Below are 19,043 nucleotides of genomic sequence, written 5' to 3' on the forward strand. Positions count from 1 at the left end.
TAATAATAATAATAATAATAATAATAATAATAATAATAATAATAATAATAGATTTTGGTATCCACGGGGAGTCCTGGAACCAAACCTGAGCAGATACCAAGGGCCCACTATACTTCCATTTTGCAAATGTGATATAAGGGACAGAAGACAGAGTTTATGTACAGATAGCCCTCCAGTTAATTTAAGTGGATGTGATGGATCTAGCAGCTCCAATGAGACACAAGTAGTGCAACTGTGAGTGGGAGAGGAAATCACCAGATGAAAAATAAGGTTGGATTTTTAAATGGTTACAAAATAAATGATCTTTGAGAAAAGAATCCAACCGGCATGAGCATTGAAAGTTTAAACAAAGTACAGGCTGAGTCTCCCTTATTTGAAATGCTTGGGGTCAGAGGTGTTCTGTATTTCAAGTTTTTAAATTTTTTTATTTTAAAATACCTATATTTGCATATACATACATAATAAGATATCTTGGAGATGGGACCCAAGTCTAGACACAACATTCATTTCTGTTTCATATACACTTTATACACAAAGCCTGAAGATAATTTCATAAAATCCTTTGAAATGTTTTTTGCATGAAACAAACTTTGTTTGCACTGAGCCATCAGAAACCAAAGGTGTCACTATCTCACTGACCCATGTAAAAAGTTTTGGGTTTTGGAATATTTTTGATTTTGTAATTCTTGATAAAGGAGACTAAAATAAAACTACTAAAATATCCATACGGACTTGTTTCAGACTGTTTGAATTGTTTAATATTGCTTTGCTATCTGTACCGCACTCTGAGAACTTCTGATGTAGGGCTGTAGGTAGGTAGGTGGTATGTTGCAATATCCAGTTCACTCAAAAGGAGTGCAGTTAAGCATTCAAATATTTAATAAGGTTGTTTGTGTCTTCTTATTCTCAGTACTATAATCATGGCAGACTGGGGGGGGGGGTAGGCTCTCTAATAGCTAATCTTGTACATTATATTTACTATTTCAACATTACATTAACAATCAATTGAAGTTTTTCATAGCTGAGTTGCATATCAGCAAACACTTTGGGCACGAGAACCACTTGAATATGATGCCCTCATATTAGCCAGAGTTAGTAGAAATGAATAAGGAACAGAGGGTGTATACCCCACCCACAATATGATTCAGACCAACAAAATGTTTATAGTGTCTTATGCCCAGTACAATTATTGTGTTATTCTGCCATCCCACAGAAGAAATTGTCTTGAAGGAGTGGGTGTTTGGTTTGGGGTGCATATTCTAAGCCCCTTTCTATTCACTATGCCCATTAGTTACTGGCATAACACTACCATGCTTGATGGTGTCTTGTCAAAGCACTGAACTGGACAGTTTGCCATCACATCCTAAGTACTCTAGAAGAATTTGAGATGGCTTATAGTATATCGCAGGATCCACAGCCTGTTTTACCCCCTTCATTTCTCACTCTGGAAGTATGAGTATGCAATTTGTGATGATGCAGATCTTAACATGTACATGGGCTTAATTCCATATTCATTTCTAGAAGTCCTAGCTAATACTTGCTTGGGAGCAGAATACCCAAGGGGGCACTGCACAAAAATGAATTGCACTGGACAGAAGTCTTTGCTATCTCATACAAGACATTCTTCTAGCGGTGGAGATACATGATTTTGGGTTACCGAAAAGTCTTTGTGATCTGTATATTTTCATTTTTGTGCACACTGGGTATTAATGGCACGGGATATCATACTTCTGCACTGTCAGTGGGCCACTTCCAGGTTTTGGAGTATGTACTATTCCCTTTTCAGATCAAGGGAAGAGATTAGCAATCCTGTGGCTTTTGAAGACTGCACATGAGGATGGTCTATGAAGTCTAGACTTGTCAACTATCTGGGCTGAAAGTAACTCATTTCTGCATTGGGGTAGATACTTCAATGTTAAGTATATTATTTTCTGTGCTGAGCTGGCTGTTGTCTCAAAAAACATTAATTTTTTGGCAATTATTGTAAACTTTCCAAGCATTTTTCACTTTTCTTTTTTACAGTACAGTGCCACAGGGTGTCGTGTGCATGCTCCACAGGCCTGTTTTTAGGCACACATCTGATGGATGCTAGAATTACAGGTTCTGAAATGACATGCACTACAACTTTATTAGTGATAATACAAGGGAAGTGTATAAATTATTCCAGATGTAAGAGTTAAACATAATATAAAACCTGTTGCTATCTATTAGGTATTATAGGGTTACAAACTGTGCAACACAGAGCTTATGACATGAAATGGACTGGAATTAGTGTAAAAATTATACTTTCCTTGCAGGCTTCAGCTTTAAATACATTTTAAAAAAATCTGTATATATTGAGAGTGACAGCAACCGATACCCAAGGAATGAATCCATAATCCTCTTTGACAAAAATTATATTCCATCCGTTTGTCGTAATTTCTGAATTTTCAGTGGACGCTACCGCATTCAATTCCATTAGTAATGGCAGGTGTCCAAGGACTGAATAGTCTATGCTACTTTATGATTTACAGAAATCCTTGGGCTCACTGAAGGTTCTTCTTAGATTTCTTCCAGCGTAGCACATGTATAGTCCTTGATCTTGTCATTATTTTAGTGCCACTGAAGTTAATTATAAAATTGTACATGTTTTTGATTTGCCTTCTTCACCACCACCACCTCCTCCTCCACCACCACCTCCTGCATTTGCTGCTTCAGCTGATAAAAAGCAGAAAAGAAGTGTTAGTAAGGTAAAATGTACATTCATGTTATCAGCATGCATTATATACCTTATAGGTATTTACTCAATGGCATGAAAAGTATGTGTGTTTGACCACTTGAAAACGTGACACATTCTCAGCAATTCTGCACTCTTTGATGAGCAGCCAAATATTACTTGCCATACAGTTTGAGACATGATATGAAAACTTCTCAAAGGGCAAACACACACTGAACCACTTTTACTGGAAAGTTTCAGTGACTAGGTATACTTAACTGCTGGTACAAAAAGTAGCAGGAGAGCAAATTGTTGCTTTCTGGTCCATTTAAACTGACATACCAACATTAGAATTAAAACTTACATTTGAAAGCTGTGGATCACCATGTTACTAGGTTATTTTCGACCCTTTCCACCTGCATTGAAACATGTCACACGATCAGTGGCCTACCCTCTGGAATGTTTTGATATAAATAACAGCATGATATTCAAAATATTGATTTTAATTTTGTAATATATCATCCTGTTTATTTTTCTGTTCTGAACTTTCCACTAGTGGTTCAGCAATCTTATTTTGAAAATCAAGAAGTTTCAGTGTATCCAGCACAGTATCACAACTAGGTGGTCCACAAATGTGTAGTGTAACATTTCCTGCCAGTCCTGCCACACTGATCACCAGTCACAAACCTTGCTGGAGTTATTTAATGGTTTTAAGTTGCTTGTTGTTGGTTGCCTCCAAGTCATTTTTGACTCATGGCGACCCTACCATGGGGTTCTTGGCAAGATTTGTCCAGAGGTGGTTGGCCATTGCCATCCTCTGAGGCTGAGAGCATGTGAGTAGCTCAAGGGCACTCAGTGGGTTTCCGTGGCCGAGCGGGAATTGAATCCGGGTCTCCAGAGTTGCAGTCCAAATCATTACAGCACACCTGACTCCTTTTTTAGATTGTACTATTATTTAGTGCAATGGCTTAATAAACCTAGATGCAAGTATCAAACCCCCCCACACAGTACAAGTCTTAGATCTACTGTCTTTTTAAAGACCCCTGTTTTGAATTTTGGAAAATTTATGTGATGATCTTACTATTTCAGTCTAACATTCCATGACTATATATGCCTATTGACTATAGTATATCCATAATAATATTTCCATAGTATTATTTCCATGTGTCTCATACTGACCTACTTATACAAATGTTTTTATAGAAGCAGATTTTTATCTCAAAGTTAATGTTGTTGCTTCTGCTGTTGCTGTGTGCCTTCAGGTTGTTGCTAACTTACGGCAACCCTAGGGTGAACATTATGTATCATAGGCTTTGTTTGGCAAGATTTGTTCAGAGGAGGGTTGCCATTGCTTTCCTCTGAGGAGGAAAGAGTCTGACGTGCCCAAGGTCACCCAGTGGGTTTTCATGGCTGAGCGGAGATTTGAGCTCAACATTCAAATCACTGCACCATGCTGGTTCTCAAAATTATTTCGTTGTTGTTCTGTGCTTTCAAGTTGTTTTCAGCCTTTGACGTCCCTATCATGGGGTTTTCTTGGCAGGTTTCTTCAGAGGGGTTTTAGCCATTCTCTGAGGCTGAGAGAGTGTGACTTACCCAGGGTCACCCAGCGGGTTTCCATGGCTGAGCCAGGATTCAAACCCTGGTCTTCAGAGTCCTAGTCCAGTGCTCAAACCATTACATCATGCTGGCTCAAAGTTATTGGGGGGGGGGGGGAAATTAAGTTCTAAATTTTCTTAACAATGTAGGCTTAGATTCAACATCTTGTGGGTGATGCAGTGCTAGCACAACCCAACTTTCTTCCTCTCTTCAACTTTTGCCAGAGGGTTCCCCAGCCAAACAGATGAAGTTTTAGGGATGCAGCAGGGTGTCACAGTGGGAAGGGGAAAACCACATCTGCCAGTGAAAATTAACGACTGGATTTAGTAGATATAAGTAGATAACCTATATCATCAGTTTTAGAGAAAATGAAGGGAAAAACAGAGACAAATTACATGCTATAAGGACAAATGCCATGCTATTAGGAAACAAACTGAAAACTGCCAGTAGGCTCAGTTTCACAATACCTTGGAGAAATTCAGCAGAGATTTTTTTCCCCTTCCATTTCTTTTAAAAGATTACAAATGTAGGTCATCCAGACAGATGAACAAGTTGGCAGTAGATTCATGTCAGAGGGGTGAAAAATCCTTTTGCACAAAATGTACCATTAGTTTATAGCATTCCAAAGTCACAAGGTGTTGTGACGCAGCCACTTGCTTATATAGCTTTAAAGGAGGATTAGGTTTCATGGAAGGATAAGTGGAATCTCAATGAACTTTTTTATTCTTGAGGAGTGATATGCAGAGCTGTCATCTTCCCCAAATGTTGAAACAAACTGAGAGAGTAAGGCATGGGCATTCTTCAAAGAATGAAGAAAGGCAACCGATTCTTTTAATTTAATTGAACAATAACATGTGGGGCTTGTTAATTGCTATGCTAGAACAGGGAAACTGAATTATTGGCTCTGAGTTAGCGCATGATATGTAACTTATTCCATGGAAACAGCAGCACTGTGCATCAGAACGTGCTCACGAATCTGTATCCCTTTCAAAGCAAAGGAATGTAGGTGGAGAATACTTTCTCACTTGCATCCACTTTCTGCTTTCACTTACAAATCTAGTTAGACACATGGGCTGCCTTGGATGAACTGAGTCAATCACCTTTTTATGACTCTGATTAATAGCTTGAGAAATAATGAAATCCAGAATGTGCAGTCCCAGCTGGTATAAGAGGTCCAGCAGTATTTTCTATTGTTTTTGGAAAGGCTGTGCTTGATTTTGGCCTCTGATTTGTGAAAGGAATAGCAAGAAAACAACATGTATCTTTAAAAAAAAATCCCCTAGACTATTGAAGCAGTGAAAACAGCATAAAATATCAAATAACACTGAAAATCCACAAAACAGCAATCCCTTTATTGGGCCAGCCGAAACACATAAAACACAAGCTTTCAAAGCTCTTGATCAGGCAAAGGTGCTAGAAATTATATAGGAGAAAGAAAGTGATGATGATCTTAGAGTGTACAGTCCTGCGTGTGTTCTCAGTGAAGATGATATGGATAGCTATATGCAGGCAGAGGCCATTCCTTTTGGTCATGTGAGCTCTGGGAGACAAAGAGTCTTAAAGTCCAGGAAATAAAATTCAAACCCCATTAGCAACACAGAAATATGCTATCTTAGATTTCCAGGCTGCCTCTGCCCTTTGCAACTATGGAGTAGGAGTAGTCTCACAGAACCATGACTCCCAGAGTCCACATGGCCAAAGGAAATGGCCTCTGCCTCATGGATGTCCCTCCATACCATCTTAACTGAAAACAGCAACATCTTGACAAAATGTAGACCTGTGACTCTAACATTGTCATATTTCTCTTTCTTTCTCCTGTAACCATTGCCTAATAAAGAAGCCAGTTAAGCTTTGAAAGCTTGCATCATGCATTTTGTACATTTTGCTTGGTCTTGCCAAAAATGGTATTGCCATTTTGTGGGTTTTGGATGATATTGCCAACAAGGCTACCCCTGCATATGTTTTCAGCACAAAATGTTGTTTATTCCATAGCTGATGTCATTTTCCTAGTCTTTGCCAGAAAAGTCCATGTCTAAAGACTGTAAATTAATTTGCTTACTGTTTTAACTTGTATGACAAAGGGCAGGATAGAAAGAGATGGGTAGTTTAAAGTGGTTTAACAAATACATTTTTCCAGTTTTCTGATAGTATTTTTTTTCTGCACTGTGTAAATGAGAACTTTGCTGATGTCTTTTCAAAGGTAGAAGGCAACTTCACTTTTCCCCATTCTACTTCTGAATGTCCCACTTTGCCACTAAATATGTTACAGTCGAGCTGCAGTCCTATATCTACTTACCTGGGAACTCAATGGAACTTACTTCTGAATAGACAAGACTAGGATTGCAATGCCAACTTTTAACTGCTGTTTTCTTGAAACAAATCAACAAACAAGCCTATCTTTGTATTCACAAAACAGCTAGTAGTCCAGAGGCAGGGAGGGTGCTTTTACCAATCTCTTTTTCATCCTGTGTCGTATCAAGTCCCATGCTATTATGTGATATATCATGTGATATTTAGTGCTCACTAAGTACAGTTCAGTGATTTATTTATTTATTTTTAAATATCAAGTTTAGCAAGTGAATCAAAAAACTTTCAGAAGCCTGGTGATTGCCTCATATATATAATTTAATACATTAAAAAAATCTAACCTTTTTTGGCAGCTTCTTCCTCCTGCCTTTTCTTCTCTTCCTCAATGGCTTTCATTTTTTCATCATATACATCAGCTCGTGATTTCCACTCTACCCGATTGTTTTGAAGACCATCAAACATTGGCGTGATTTCTTTGTGGAATCTTGAAAATTCCTAAGTAAACAGTGCAGATTGTTGGCCATTTGTGGTAAAAACCAGGCATTTGTAATGATAATAGACATTTCTGGTCTGTATAGATGACCTTTAGTTTTGAAGACCCAGAGCCAAAATGAGATTTATTTTGTTTGTCTGAAAGATGTAGGCATAACTGAATGCTGCATAACAAACAGGAGTTTTAGTCCTGTGTCAGCTTCTGACATGCTAAGGAGAGGGTCATCTAAACAGAGGAGAACAATGCATAGGAGTAGAATGCTTGTTCCTCCTCTCACCTACCATTTTACTGTTTCCCTGGATTTCCTAATCAAATGTGGGCAAGTGTCTGTGGGGAACGTAATGCATCACCCATCTCTCTCCCTTGCAAATGTGCCACATTAAATCCAAGAGGAAAATATGGCAATGGAAGCCATGAATTTATTGATGAATATCTAGTTTTTTCCTTAGTGATGGGACTACAATAATTTAGTATTATTTTTTGCTAGGCAAATGCATGTCAAACAGCTTGCTATGAAAAACACCGAATAGTATTAGAAGCACGCATTTAAGGAGACTCAAATGTTTAGTATGCAAAGAGATCTTGTAGCACCTTTGAGACTTGAGTCGCTTTGCACACTTTCCAGAATAACACAGCTATATCTTTGAATTTAAAATTTAAAGATATTCATACACATATGATGCTCAATTAATCATGTACAGCCATGTTTCTATAATAAAGAGAAAAGGACAAAATGCTCTGTATGATCAAAACGGAGTAATATTAAGGTAGACACACCAACTTACCTTGTACACAAAGGTACATACAAAATCAATGAAACCAACTTGAAGCTTGGGCAATTCTTCACTTTTGTTCCTGTCCATCATGGGCTATAAAAGAATCAAGAGAAAAATTGGTAGAAATTCTAGAAGTTTGATTCCTCACTTTTTAAAAACAAAACAAACTGAAAGCAATGGTATATAATATAACGAAATGCTTACAATTGGTTGCTGCTGTAGGACCGTTCGTTCAAGATCACCTTGCTCCCAGAATTCATTTGCTACCATAATGGCAACCTGAGAATGATCAGTAACTATTATTGGAAGATTCAGCGCAGCTACTATAAACTAGAACAAAATTCAACCTTGCTCTCTCTCTCAATCTCTCTCACTATAATAATGTTTCCATACCCTTGGTAGACAAACCAGCTTTTCCCAGCTGACTTTCACCAATTAGAATGGAGATGAACACAGTCATTTGTGCTCACTTGTATATCTTAAAGCCCATCCTCTGATTCTGAGGATGATAGAATTATAGATCTAAACATTAGAGTTAACTATTATATTAAACAAGTAAGTATCACCAATATTTAAAATCTTTACTGGGGCTATGGCAATAGTAGGCCTGAATATCTAAACAGCCATAGCTTTTCCCACAGCTGAACTAAATAAACTCTTGGGGTGCATCTGCACTGTAAAAATAACACATTTTAACACAACGTTAACTGTCATGGCTCCATCCTACAGAATCTTGTGACTGATAGTTTGGTGAGGCACCAGCACTCTGGTAGAGAAGGCTAAAAGACCTTGTAAAGCTGCAAATTCCATGATTCCATAGGATGGGAGCACCTAAATTGGTGTCAAACTGCATTATTTCTATAGTTTAGATGCACTGCAAAACTGCTCTTGTGTTCTTAAAGACACACACACACACACACACACACATATATAGAGAGAGAGAGTTGGTTTTCTCTTGTCTCTTTTTAAGCTGTTGGTTTTCTCTGTACCAGCATTTAGTTTACAGTAAACTAAATTCTGAAGACACAATTAAAAAAGGAAAGAAAAAAGCAGAAAATAGATTTGAAAAATAAGCATCTTCAAATATACGTGTGCCTGTTGCAACGTCAAATGTTTAAAAAACTATGAAAAGTACTCATTATTTTGTATAACTGCTGTTCTAAGTCACACTAATTGCTGAGGATACTCACCTTACTTTGTACCTCCCAAGGTTTAGTGATTGCAGACAAGTCACAGCCAGTCATCATCATAGCCCTTTGAACAATGATAATAGATTTTAGAAAGAGGGAAAAACAGTACAGTGAACCCTTATTATACTCTGGGGTTTGGTTCCAAAATCCACCATGTATAACAAAATCCGTGTATGCTCAAGTCCCATTAAATATAATGACATAGCAAAATGGTGTCCCTTATAAAAAATGGAAAATCAAGGTAAATTTATACTTTTTTGAACATTTTCAAACTGTGGATGCTTGAATCCATGTATTAAAAAATCCATGTATAAGAAGGGCCGACTGTACATAGTGTGGTATTGTAAAATAATATTTAGTAGTGTAAAATAGAGTCAGTGTGGCATAGTGGTTTGAGTGCTGTGCTATTACTCTGGAGATCAGAGTTAGAATCCCTGTTCAGCCATGGAAACTCACTGGGTGACCTTGGGTGAGTTATAAACTCTCAGCCCAGGAAAACTCTGCAATAGGTTCACTTTAGGATCAGTATAAGTCAGAAACTACTGGAATGCACACAACCACAACAACATGTGTATAAGGGTTTTGACCTACATGATTACTTCTTTTTTGGTTGGGTCCATAGATATATATTTAATTGCATCCTCTTCTTTTTCCATTTTTTCAATTGCATCCACAATCTTTTGGAACATGGTCCTTTTCCTGTGAACATATTATGATTGTTACGACAATGCATGGTCTCTTTCATGGCTTACCTAGGCATTTTATTTTCCAGAGCCCATCCTAAGGACTCTCAGAGTAGATCCTGAGGCCTTGCATAAAGAAGAACAAATTGATGGACTGAATACTATGCAGTGGTTTTAATTGTTACTGTGGTAATGACCTGATGGCCTAATTCTTCCAGGAAAATCATGCTAGGACATTATCATCAGCATTTTAACTGACAGAAGTGTTCCAGTTAGCAGAACCAGCAGCCCTCCCATGCCCTCTCAATAACAGCTGCAAAGGATTGAGAAACCCTCCAGAGCAAATTTTCTGGTGGCACAAACAGCTGCAGGTGGGAGGCCAGGCATTTAGCCTACAGTGTCCTGTGCATTTGAATGCCCCTTTTCAAAGTAGACAGAGAAGACAAACCTCCAACTGAAATGTAACCAGAAAAAATGCAAAATAATATTAAAAAATTAAGTCAAACATTAAAAATATAAGCTGGAATCCTGTTGGTTAGTCCCAATTAGAATAGATCCATTCAATGAATTGTTGAGTGGTGTAGTAGTTTGAGTGTTGGACTACAATTCTAGAGATCAGGGTTTTATTCCCTGCTGGGCCATGGAAATTCAGTGGATGATCTTAGACAAATCGCACTCTCTCAGTCCCAGAAAACCCCACAATAGGTGCACTTTAGGGTTACCATAAGTCAGAAATGACTTAAAGACACACAACAGCAGCAACAGCAATAAAGGCACAAAACAAATGGGCCAAATAAAACAGTCTCCAGATGCACACCTTGAGCGTGGCTAGAAACCACACTAAGGCCACATCTTTTACAATGAACCAGGCCAAAAAGGAATGAAAAAATACCACTCTTTTTGCCGGCCCGATTCAAAACCATGGCGTCGGGCCAAATGAGGGCCAGGCATGTGTGGCTGCCTGTGCATGAATTGCGCCAGAGTGGCGGCAGCGGCCTGCTTTATTGGGCCCCTCTGTTTCGACCCATAGTCAACATATAGGTAAATCCCGTTGATTCAGTGGGTCTAATTTAGATAGAACTAGCAACAGAATTCAGGACATTTTTTGGTAAGTTTCTGCTTTAGTTTTTATTAAACTTTTAAAAATGTATAACAAAAGAGGCTCAAAGAATGGGAATGTGCATCTACAAAAATAAAAATACAATTCTGCACATGCTGAGAACTGCAAATGAAAATGGTTTACAATAGTAATATTTTAGTAGAAAGTTAGGACTTACTTGAAATATAAAGCCAAATCAGTTGCTATGATTGCAACTTCAAATAAATGTAAAACGGTTTCAAACTGGCGCTTATTTAGATTCTGGAAGATGTTTAAACTCTGCAAGATAAAGATTTTTACAAATCAATATTGCTCAGTGATTTTTGTTTTTGAACAAGATAGTTTGTTATAATTATGTAAAAGTATGTAACATATACAAGCCAAGTAATATGCTGTAATTCAAGAATGTTTACTTTAATATTTCCACAAGTTACCTAAAATCAAATTAAGACCAAGATAAAATATTTCCTCAAATTATGTAATATCAAAGTGCCCAATAGCTGGAACAGCAGTACATAAATCTATTGATTATGCTGTTTAACAGTGGCTAATATAAACACTATCTGCACCAAGTAACTAAAAAGAAATAAATCAGAAACAGGCACAGACCTCATCTTGTAGCAATGTTTTACTATACTCTAGATGATGTCTTTCTAAAATGGAAGAGCCATGAAGTCTTGCCAATGGAGCTGCAGACCTGTTGAAATATAATTACATATGATAAAAGATTTTATTCTGTCTTATTCTGGAGCCTAGTCTTATTCACTGTAGTATGTATACCCATCAATTTGCTTTTTTCACTTCTCAATAGGCAACCAATTTTAATCTTGTAGTGATAATTGCATGCCTTCCTGCTGCTCCATTCCTGACTTCAGAACCTGGCACCAGTATCAGAACATAGCAGGGTCAAGTAGCAGCCAAGGGCCTAGTTGCTCAGGAGGCTCCATTCTCAGCTCTGCCACTCTCTTGGGCAAGGTTTCTGGCAGATTGCTGACTTTTAAGCAGGAACTATAGGTGCATCTTCCCTGTAGAAATAATGCAGGTTGACATCACTTTAATTGGCATGGTCCCATTCTACAGAACCCTAGGATTTTTAGTTTTGTGAGGCACCAGCACACTTTGGCATGTGTGTGTGTGTGTGTGTGTGTGTGTGTGTGTGTGTGTGTGGCGTGCCTTCAGGTCATTTCTGACTTATAGTGAACCTATCATGGGGTTTTCTTGGCAAGATTTGTTTAGAGGAAGCTTGCCATTGCTTTCCCCTGAGGTTGAGAGCATGTGACATGCCCAAGATTACGTCGTAGGTTTTATGGCTGAGCAGGAATCAAACCCTGGTCTCCAGAGTCATAGTGCAATGCTCAAAGCACTACACCACACTGGCTCACACTCTTTGGCAGTAAAGGCTAAAGACCATGTAAAACTATAAATCTGAGAAGTCCACAGAATGGAGATATAGCACTCATAGTGGTGTCAAGTTGCATTATTTCTACAGTGTAGATGCACCCTAAGACAGTGTTTGGTCATCTGCGAAAGCCAAGCACCATTTTAATTACCCCAAATGCATACCTTCCCAACTGTCCCAGTTTGACAAGAAGCATCACGATTAATCCTCTGTTGTCCCACTTTTCAGCTGCTTTTATAATGCCCCAAGGTTTCTGTCCCCCTCATCCCACTTTTCTCCTTCGTCCTCAGTTTACCTCAGGCGTGGGATAGACCGTCCAAAAAGGACGGTCTCCCAGAGCCTTGCTTTGCTCCATGGGGAAGCTGCAGCCTCCAGACCACAGGACTTCCTCGCAGAGCAAAAAGTACGTGCACAAAACAGGTTCTTCTTGCGGTGCGATTATGACATCTATACAGGGCACCACCATTTTGACGCCATCGTCACGTGTGAAGGGCAAGGGGCGTTTGGATGTGCCACCCCTCACACATGATGAGGGCTCACTATAGTGCCCGTCTGTATAGTGCCTCAGTTGCTGTAAACTAAATTCAAAGTGCCAAAATAGTTTGTACTCAGTTAACTCGGCTGATGTTGCATAGCTAGTTAGCTACACATGTTTCATCCGTGAAAGGGGTGTGTGTGTATGCAAATCCCGGGCTTCAACCAATGCCAAGATGGAATCAGACATTGGATTTGGGATTATGTAAAAGGTGAATGGATCCCACACAGAGAGAGCATTATCTTGTTATCTATTCAGAAGTGCCACTGGCTGCTACCACAGCCACTCAATTCACCACCTCCCAAAAATATTCCCTCTCTGAATAGCTATCCTAATGCTTTTGAATGGGAGCAAGGCTGCCATGCTACATATTGCTGTTTAATGGCAGAGAGCAGAGTGGAGAGCTGTTCAGAAAAACACATCCAGCCAAACAGAATGAGGCCAGCCATCAACAGTAACTGGAGGAATCAGTAGCCAGGTGGATGGTGGTTATGGGATCAGATTTTGGCAACAGTACTTGAGCCAAGTAGGACAGAGGTCTGGTGGCAGTGGCAGTGTGGGTACCCAGAAATTTGGTACCCAACAGTACCATCCCTGAGGGCTACTGCAGTCTGCCACTGGCCCTGATTGCTACAAGCTGCATGTGCACTGCATAAATAATGCACTTGGACATCACTTTAACTGCTGTGACTCAATGCTATGGAGTTCTGAGTTTTGTAGCTTTGTGAGATATTTAGCCTTCTGTGTCAGAGAGATGTGGTGCTACAACAAACTACAAACCCCAGAATCCCATAGCATAGTGCCATGGCAGCTAAAATGGTGTCAAGCCTTGTTAATTCTGCAGTGCAGATGCAGCCAGAGTTGGTTCTCCACCAACAACATTCTCTGAAAATTTTCAGTGGTAATTCTTAGTTATAGCAGGGAAGCTCTTGTGTTGTTTTGGAGAGAAATGCCTTAATAAACAATTCATTAAAACATTTTAAAATACCAAAACTACTAGTGTCAGAAAAATCCACCAATCAGTAGCAAGGCCCCTAATCATGTTCCAAAAGAATCATTTTCTTATCTTCTTTCTATTTACAAATTGTTCTAGTGACTTTCCTATGAGTTTGGCAGGATTTACTTTGTTCCATAAAAGTAACTGGTTTCCATTGATTTCCATATGAGAAAGAAATAAGGCTATATCAGTGACACTTGTAAGGAAGGGATATACTCTGCCCTCCTCTAATTCATGGGGTAAACAGTGTTTGCCCCCACCTTGACAATATTTATGGTTTTAGCTTGTGAATAATAGTAGAAATATAATTTTAAATGTTACATAATCATTGGGAGCTATTTACTTCCATGCAAGATTGGAAGGAAGCAGCTTTCCTTCTCTCCCACTGTTATAATTTGGTGATATTCAACAAAAGTGTCTAGCGGGTGAATCAGAACAGATAAATGGGGGGGGGGGAAGCATTGTTCCTGTGGTGCATAATTAATAATACACAAATTTGATTAACATGTAGAATTTACTGCGAGAAGCTGTTGTGATAGTTTGAAAGAAAGATCACACAAATTCATGGAGAGAAAGCCTACCAACTGACAGAGTCATGAGGACAATATTGTACCTCCAGGATGAGTGGTAGTATGCCACTGAATATCTCTTGCTGGAAAACAGGAGAAGATGACTATTGACTGCATATGAAGTTTGGAGGCTTCCTAGAGGCATCTGGTTCAGAGTTTAGAAAGATTACTCCTCTCTCTTTTTAACTACAACTATGAGGGTCTCCCAGCCAATATTTTCCCAAGCTCTGACTGGTTAGGCTGTTCCCAAATCCTAACCAGTACTTTCTCAAGCCATAATGCAAAACAAGAGGATAGACCAGTTGGTCCTGAGGTCAGGGCTCTTCTTAGTTTGTTAAATGAGATTTAAATATCTGAAGTATGATTGCTTTGCAGTGCCAAATGCCATCCATCTGACAACTCAGACATTGATCAAATTGCACATGTAAACAGATACTACTTACTTCATTTGATACAGGTTATTGGTTCCTCTGTGATCAATATCATGGCAGAAAGCAGCAGCTACCATAGCAAAGGCTTCTAGGTCCGTGTAATATTTCTTTATTTTTCCTGTCTGTAAGAACAAGATTTCTCTTTACTTGTCATATCTTACATGTGATTTATAAGATATTGCAGTGAAAAGCAAACTTGGACATAGGCCCAGAGTAACAAACTGTACCATCAAAAGAGTAAACATGGTTTGCCCAACATTGAAGCCATGCCGCCAGTTGTGGTAAGTGATATCACGATACCCCTTTCTCACTGTATACATCCATCTTGTAAGGACCTGCAACAAATAAAACCATTTAATCTTTTACAATGTAAACATTGTTTATAAGAAACTATTTCACCATAATTATTAAAAGTTGTTATATACAAAATTGATTTCTAATTGTACATGTAAAGATAGACTCAGACCTCTCTCCCGGCATTACTGTATTAGGACTGCACAGATTGCATCTGCAAACTTAAAAATTGTTGTGCTTCTCTAATTTCCACCTCACCATTTGTTCTAACTCCCAAACATGTTGCGTTATGGGTTTTATTTCTAACAAGGAAGCTTGTATGCATTTCTGAGCACACTGACCCAAATATATGCATTCTTGTGCATATTTTCTCAAATTGTGCATTTTGCATACATTCCCCCATTGACCAAAGTATATTTATGAGCATTTTTTCAATGTATAAATTTCCATGAGTTTGTACAAATATTGATCCATTGACAAAATGCAGCTCTTCTGATGATGTTGGATTAAAGCTCCCACCAGTCCTACCTGGTGTAGTTTAACAACATCTAGATGGTCATATAATCTTCACTGATGTCCTCCACAAACCTTTTTGAAATTAATGACAACTCCACTAAGGCACTTCCTCACTGATGTACAACTGATAATAAAGATCACATGGTTTACAGAGAATAATTTTTTTGATGGAATGGGCTGCAGAGCACAGGATTATTAGTTCAGCTGGCAGGGTTGCCTCTGGCAACTATAACATTTGGGTCAGAAATTACTAGATCTTAGATGTGGCAATACTTATGACTCAAACTGGATCATGTAACTGTAATATGCCTGAATTTTCAGAGGCACGATTATCCTTGTACTCCTATTTATGGAAGTATAGAATCCAATACAAAAGAGTGCAAGTGAAAGCATTGTCTGAAGAAGTCCTTTCCACTGGATTACAAAATGTGCCACCTCCTTCTTCTTTACAGACTTTCATTTATTTTGTCTCTTAACCACTTCTAACCTTACTCTGTGGACCTCCCCTTGGCATAAAGCAGAAGTGAGCATCTGTGCTTTCCCCAGATGTTTTTGACCTACAACTCCCATCAGCCTCAGCCAGCATATTCAAAGTGAGGGATTCTAATAATTGCAGTTCCAAAAATACCTAGAGGACCACACATTGCTCAGCTGTATCATAGAGTTGGACCTGCATGCCAATCTGATGCTGTTGCTGCTAATACAGGTAAGATTATCCAAAGTTGTGTACCGTTGAGCATACAACAGTAGATCTATCTCAGATTTTTGGATTTGATTTATGACACAGTCAAGAAAAACAATAGCCAGTCTGTCATTGCTGTTGTGGACTAAGTATAGGTATGTGATGGTAATGATATGCCATTACCTGAGATGGAACTAATCTTATTAAAAGAAGGGGGGGAATCAATCTGACCTCTGCTGGTACTTTAAACTTTTCCACGACATTTATCTCAAAGAAGAGTCTTATTCCACACTTGATCAATTCATGTTCTGTCACGGGGAAGTCACTGAAGCGAAATTCATAAAGTTCTACTTCCTTTGGTTCAGGCAGCTCCTCCTTCTGTTGTATGACAGGGTCGAAAGGAGAACATAAGAATATTTCAGTATGATATGTAACAGAGATTAAGCAGGTATCATTTCCCAGCTTTTAACTTCTGCATGGGGGTTTGGCCTTGCTGACAGGTTGGAATCAATACTTTGTGTATGGTTCTCAAGTTTCAAACAGCATTAACGCTGCATACTAAGCTACTCAGAACTTTCAAATTTATTTGTAAAGAATGACAAAGTAGATTTGTGTATCTGTGAGATGATGCTTGCGTGTGTGTTTGCCTGGGTTTGTGTTGTCTGACTTAGACTCTAGTGTTTGCATGGGTTTGCCTTGCCTGACTTTAGACTCTGACTCTAGCGCTTGGATTATTCTTCATAACTGTGGGGGATCCGGGAATGAATTTGCTGCCTTTGGGGGTGCATAGGCTGCCAGAAATGTGGGGAAATGGTGGGGTGGGGGAATGAAGTAGCTGGAAGTCTACTTCTGCTTTTGAGACATGGGCATTTTTAAATGTTAAACAATGCAGGGAAGCATTCTGTCATATTTAAAAGATGAATCATTGCTCTCAGAAGCTTCAGAGAGAAAAAGAGGCATTTCGGAAGTATGGAAGATGTCAGGGCCACATAACTAGCCCCAGGGAACTCTTTGCATTATAGATTAAAGGTATAAATTAGATTAGATCATTGCAATCTGTGAATGTAGGTTGCCAAACACACACTGTGGTTGTCAGATGCCTGAACTTATTCTCTACCCTTTTTAATTTTTAAAATCTCTCTCTGTGTGAGTGTACATGTAAGCTACCTTGATGATATATTTTAAAAGTAAAATGTATATTTGATTCATAAAATATTTTGTGTTTGCTCTGGTATATTGTTGTAAATTCTGTGATGGAGCACAATAGGCAAATGGGGGAACAAAAGTTAGGAGATTGTTTTTCATTAGTTCAAGATAGTGGCCTAAATCCAATCATTAATCCTAACTCTGGAATGTCAGTCTCAAAGCAGCAAAAACAGAAGGTCTGCTGAGTGGCTGGTTTGACAAGTTATATTCAGCTTGATGGATCACAAATTGCCTTTGTCAGAAGACACACACACCCCCAGTTAAAAATCAATTGAGATGGATCACTTCTCCGTTGTGGGGTGTGTGTGTGTGTGTGTGTGTGCGTGTGCGTGTATTCATCCCACTTCCACTTCAAATGAAACAATTTTGTAGATAAAAAAAATTATTTGCTTCAGAAGCCTACAAAAGCTTTTGACTAGAGGCAACAGCAGGACAAACTCTGGAGTTTATTAGACGAGGGAAATTGGAAATATAATCCAATGGCAATCCAAGCGCAATCATGGGGTTTAACGTTATTGAGTGATAGACTACCACATGCAAATTCGGGCAATGGCATGCTATTTTCAGGCAATGGGAAGCCAGTTCGAACGCAATTTGCGTTCATGTAAATTCGCTGAACTAGTGAATTCACGTAAATGCATTCTGGCCCCACTTTCTTTTCATTTGAAATTAAGAGAAATTCCTCCCGTGTGATAAACTTCTCTGTATCTGGGGGGTGGGGTGGTAAAGTTTGTGTCTGTACATACCGTGGCAAGATAAACATCCATCACACCACCTTTAATCCCCTTGAAAACTAATTAATATCTGTGTAGGTAGACTGGAAGAGGAGCATAACACTGTTGTTTGTTTCTGGCAGCAGAATGTTTCAGGCTGGTTCTTTGTCACAATATCATAGTAACATTTAAAAAGCTTATCCCCACCTATGTTCAATCTGAGAGGATCTTACCATCCACAAATCAGCCATGAAATCAGACAGGTGACAATTGTTGTAATGGACTACCGTATCCCTGCCCATGCAGGGACATGATAGTAGTCCTGCAGGATAAATAAATGGAAAGCAGTAGCATCCATTATTAGTTACATAATGCACATAAATTTCCATGATCAGTAGAAGACAATAATGCTACTAATAATAGCAGAATTGTTGGGAAGCAGCTTTGGAACATTTTCAGGCTTCCAGAAATATTTGAACTGGTCTATGATTGTATTTGCTTTCATGGACTGAATCCAGTAGTTTACCCCCAACTTGAATAGCTCCAGTGAATCAACAGAACTTAAACAAATGTTAACTTGCCAGGTTCCCACTGATTCAAGGGGTCACCTCTAGTTGGGAGTAATGATTGGAATTAGGACACTATCTTGAACCAATGAAAAACAATCCCCTAGGTTTTGATCTCCTGTTTGCCTATTGTGCTCCATCGTATAATTTACAACAATATACCATAGCAAACACTGAATATTTTATGCATCAAACATACATTTTACTTTTAAAATATATTATCAAGGTAGCTTACAACAACACAGAAACAACTCCATAAAAAGTGAACATGTTGAAATTAGCTAAAAACAGCAACC

The 19,043-nt window shown here is 38.7% G+C and overlaps 1 protein-coding gene across 1 annotated transcript in view; it reads right to left on the bottom strand.

Moving 5' to 3' along the window:
* Window positions 1-2,687: 2,687 nt before the first annotated feature.
* PDE6C (phosphodiesterase 6C) overlaps window positions 2,688-19,043 on the bottom strand; it is a 108,524-nt gene continuing 92,168 nt past the window's right edge. Inside the window, 12 exon segments of the mRNA XM_042458456.1 lie at window positions 2,688-2,697; window positions 3,060-3,111; window positions 6,940-7,093; window positions 7,877-7,960; window positions 8,072-8,146; window positions 9,058-9,121; window positions 9,649-9,756; window positions 11,018-11,118; window positions 11,449-11,536; window positions 14,783-14,892; window positions 14,998-15,105; window positions 16,494-16,640. Of these exon segments, the coding sequence (XP_042314390.1) occupies window positions 3,092-3,111; window positions 6,940-7,093; window positions 7,877-7,960; window positions 8,072-8,146; window positions 9,058-9,121; window positions 9,649-9,756; window positions 11,018-11,118; window positions 11,449-11,536; window positions 14,783-14,892; window positions 14,998-15,105; window positions 16,494-16,640 (1,059 nt within the window). The 3' untranslated portion in view covers window positions 2,688-2,697; window positions 3,060-3,091.

Source organism: Sceloporus undulatus, chromosome 3, assembly GCF_019175285.1.
Source record: "Sceloporus undulatus isolate JIND9_A2432 ecotype Alabama chromosome 3, SceUnd_v1.1, whole genome shotgun sequence".
Lineage (NCBI taxonomy): Eukaryota > Metazoa > Chordata > Lepidosauria > Squamata > Phrynosomatidae > Sceloporus > Sceloporus undulatus.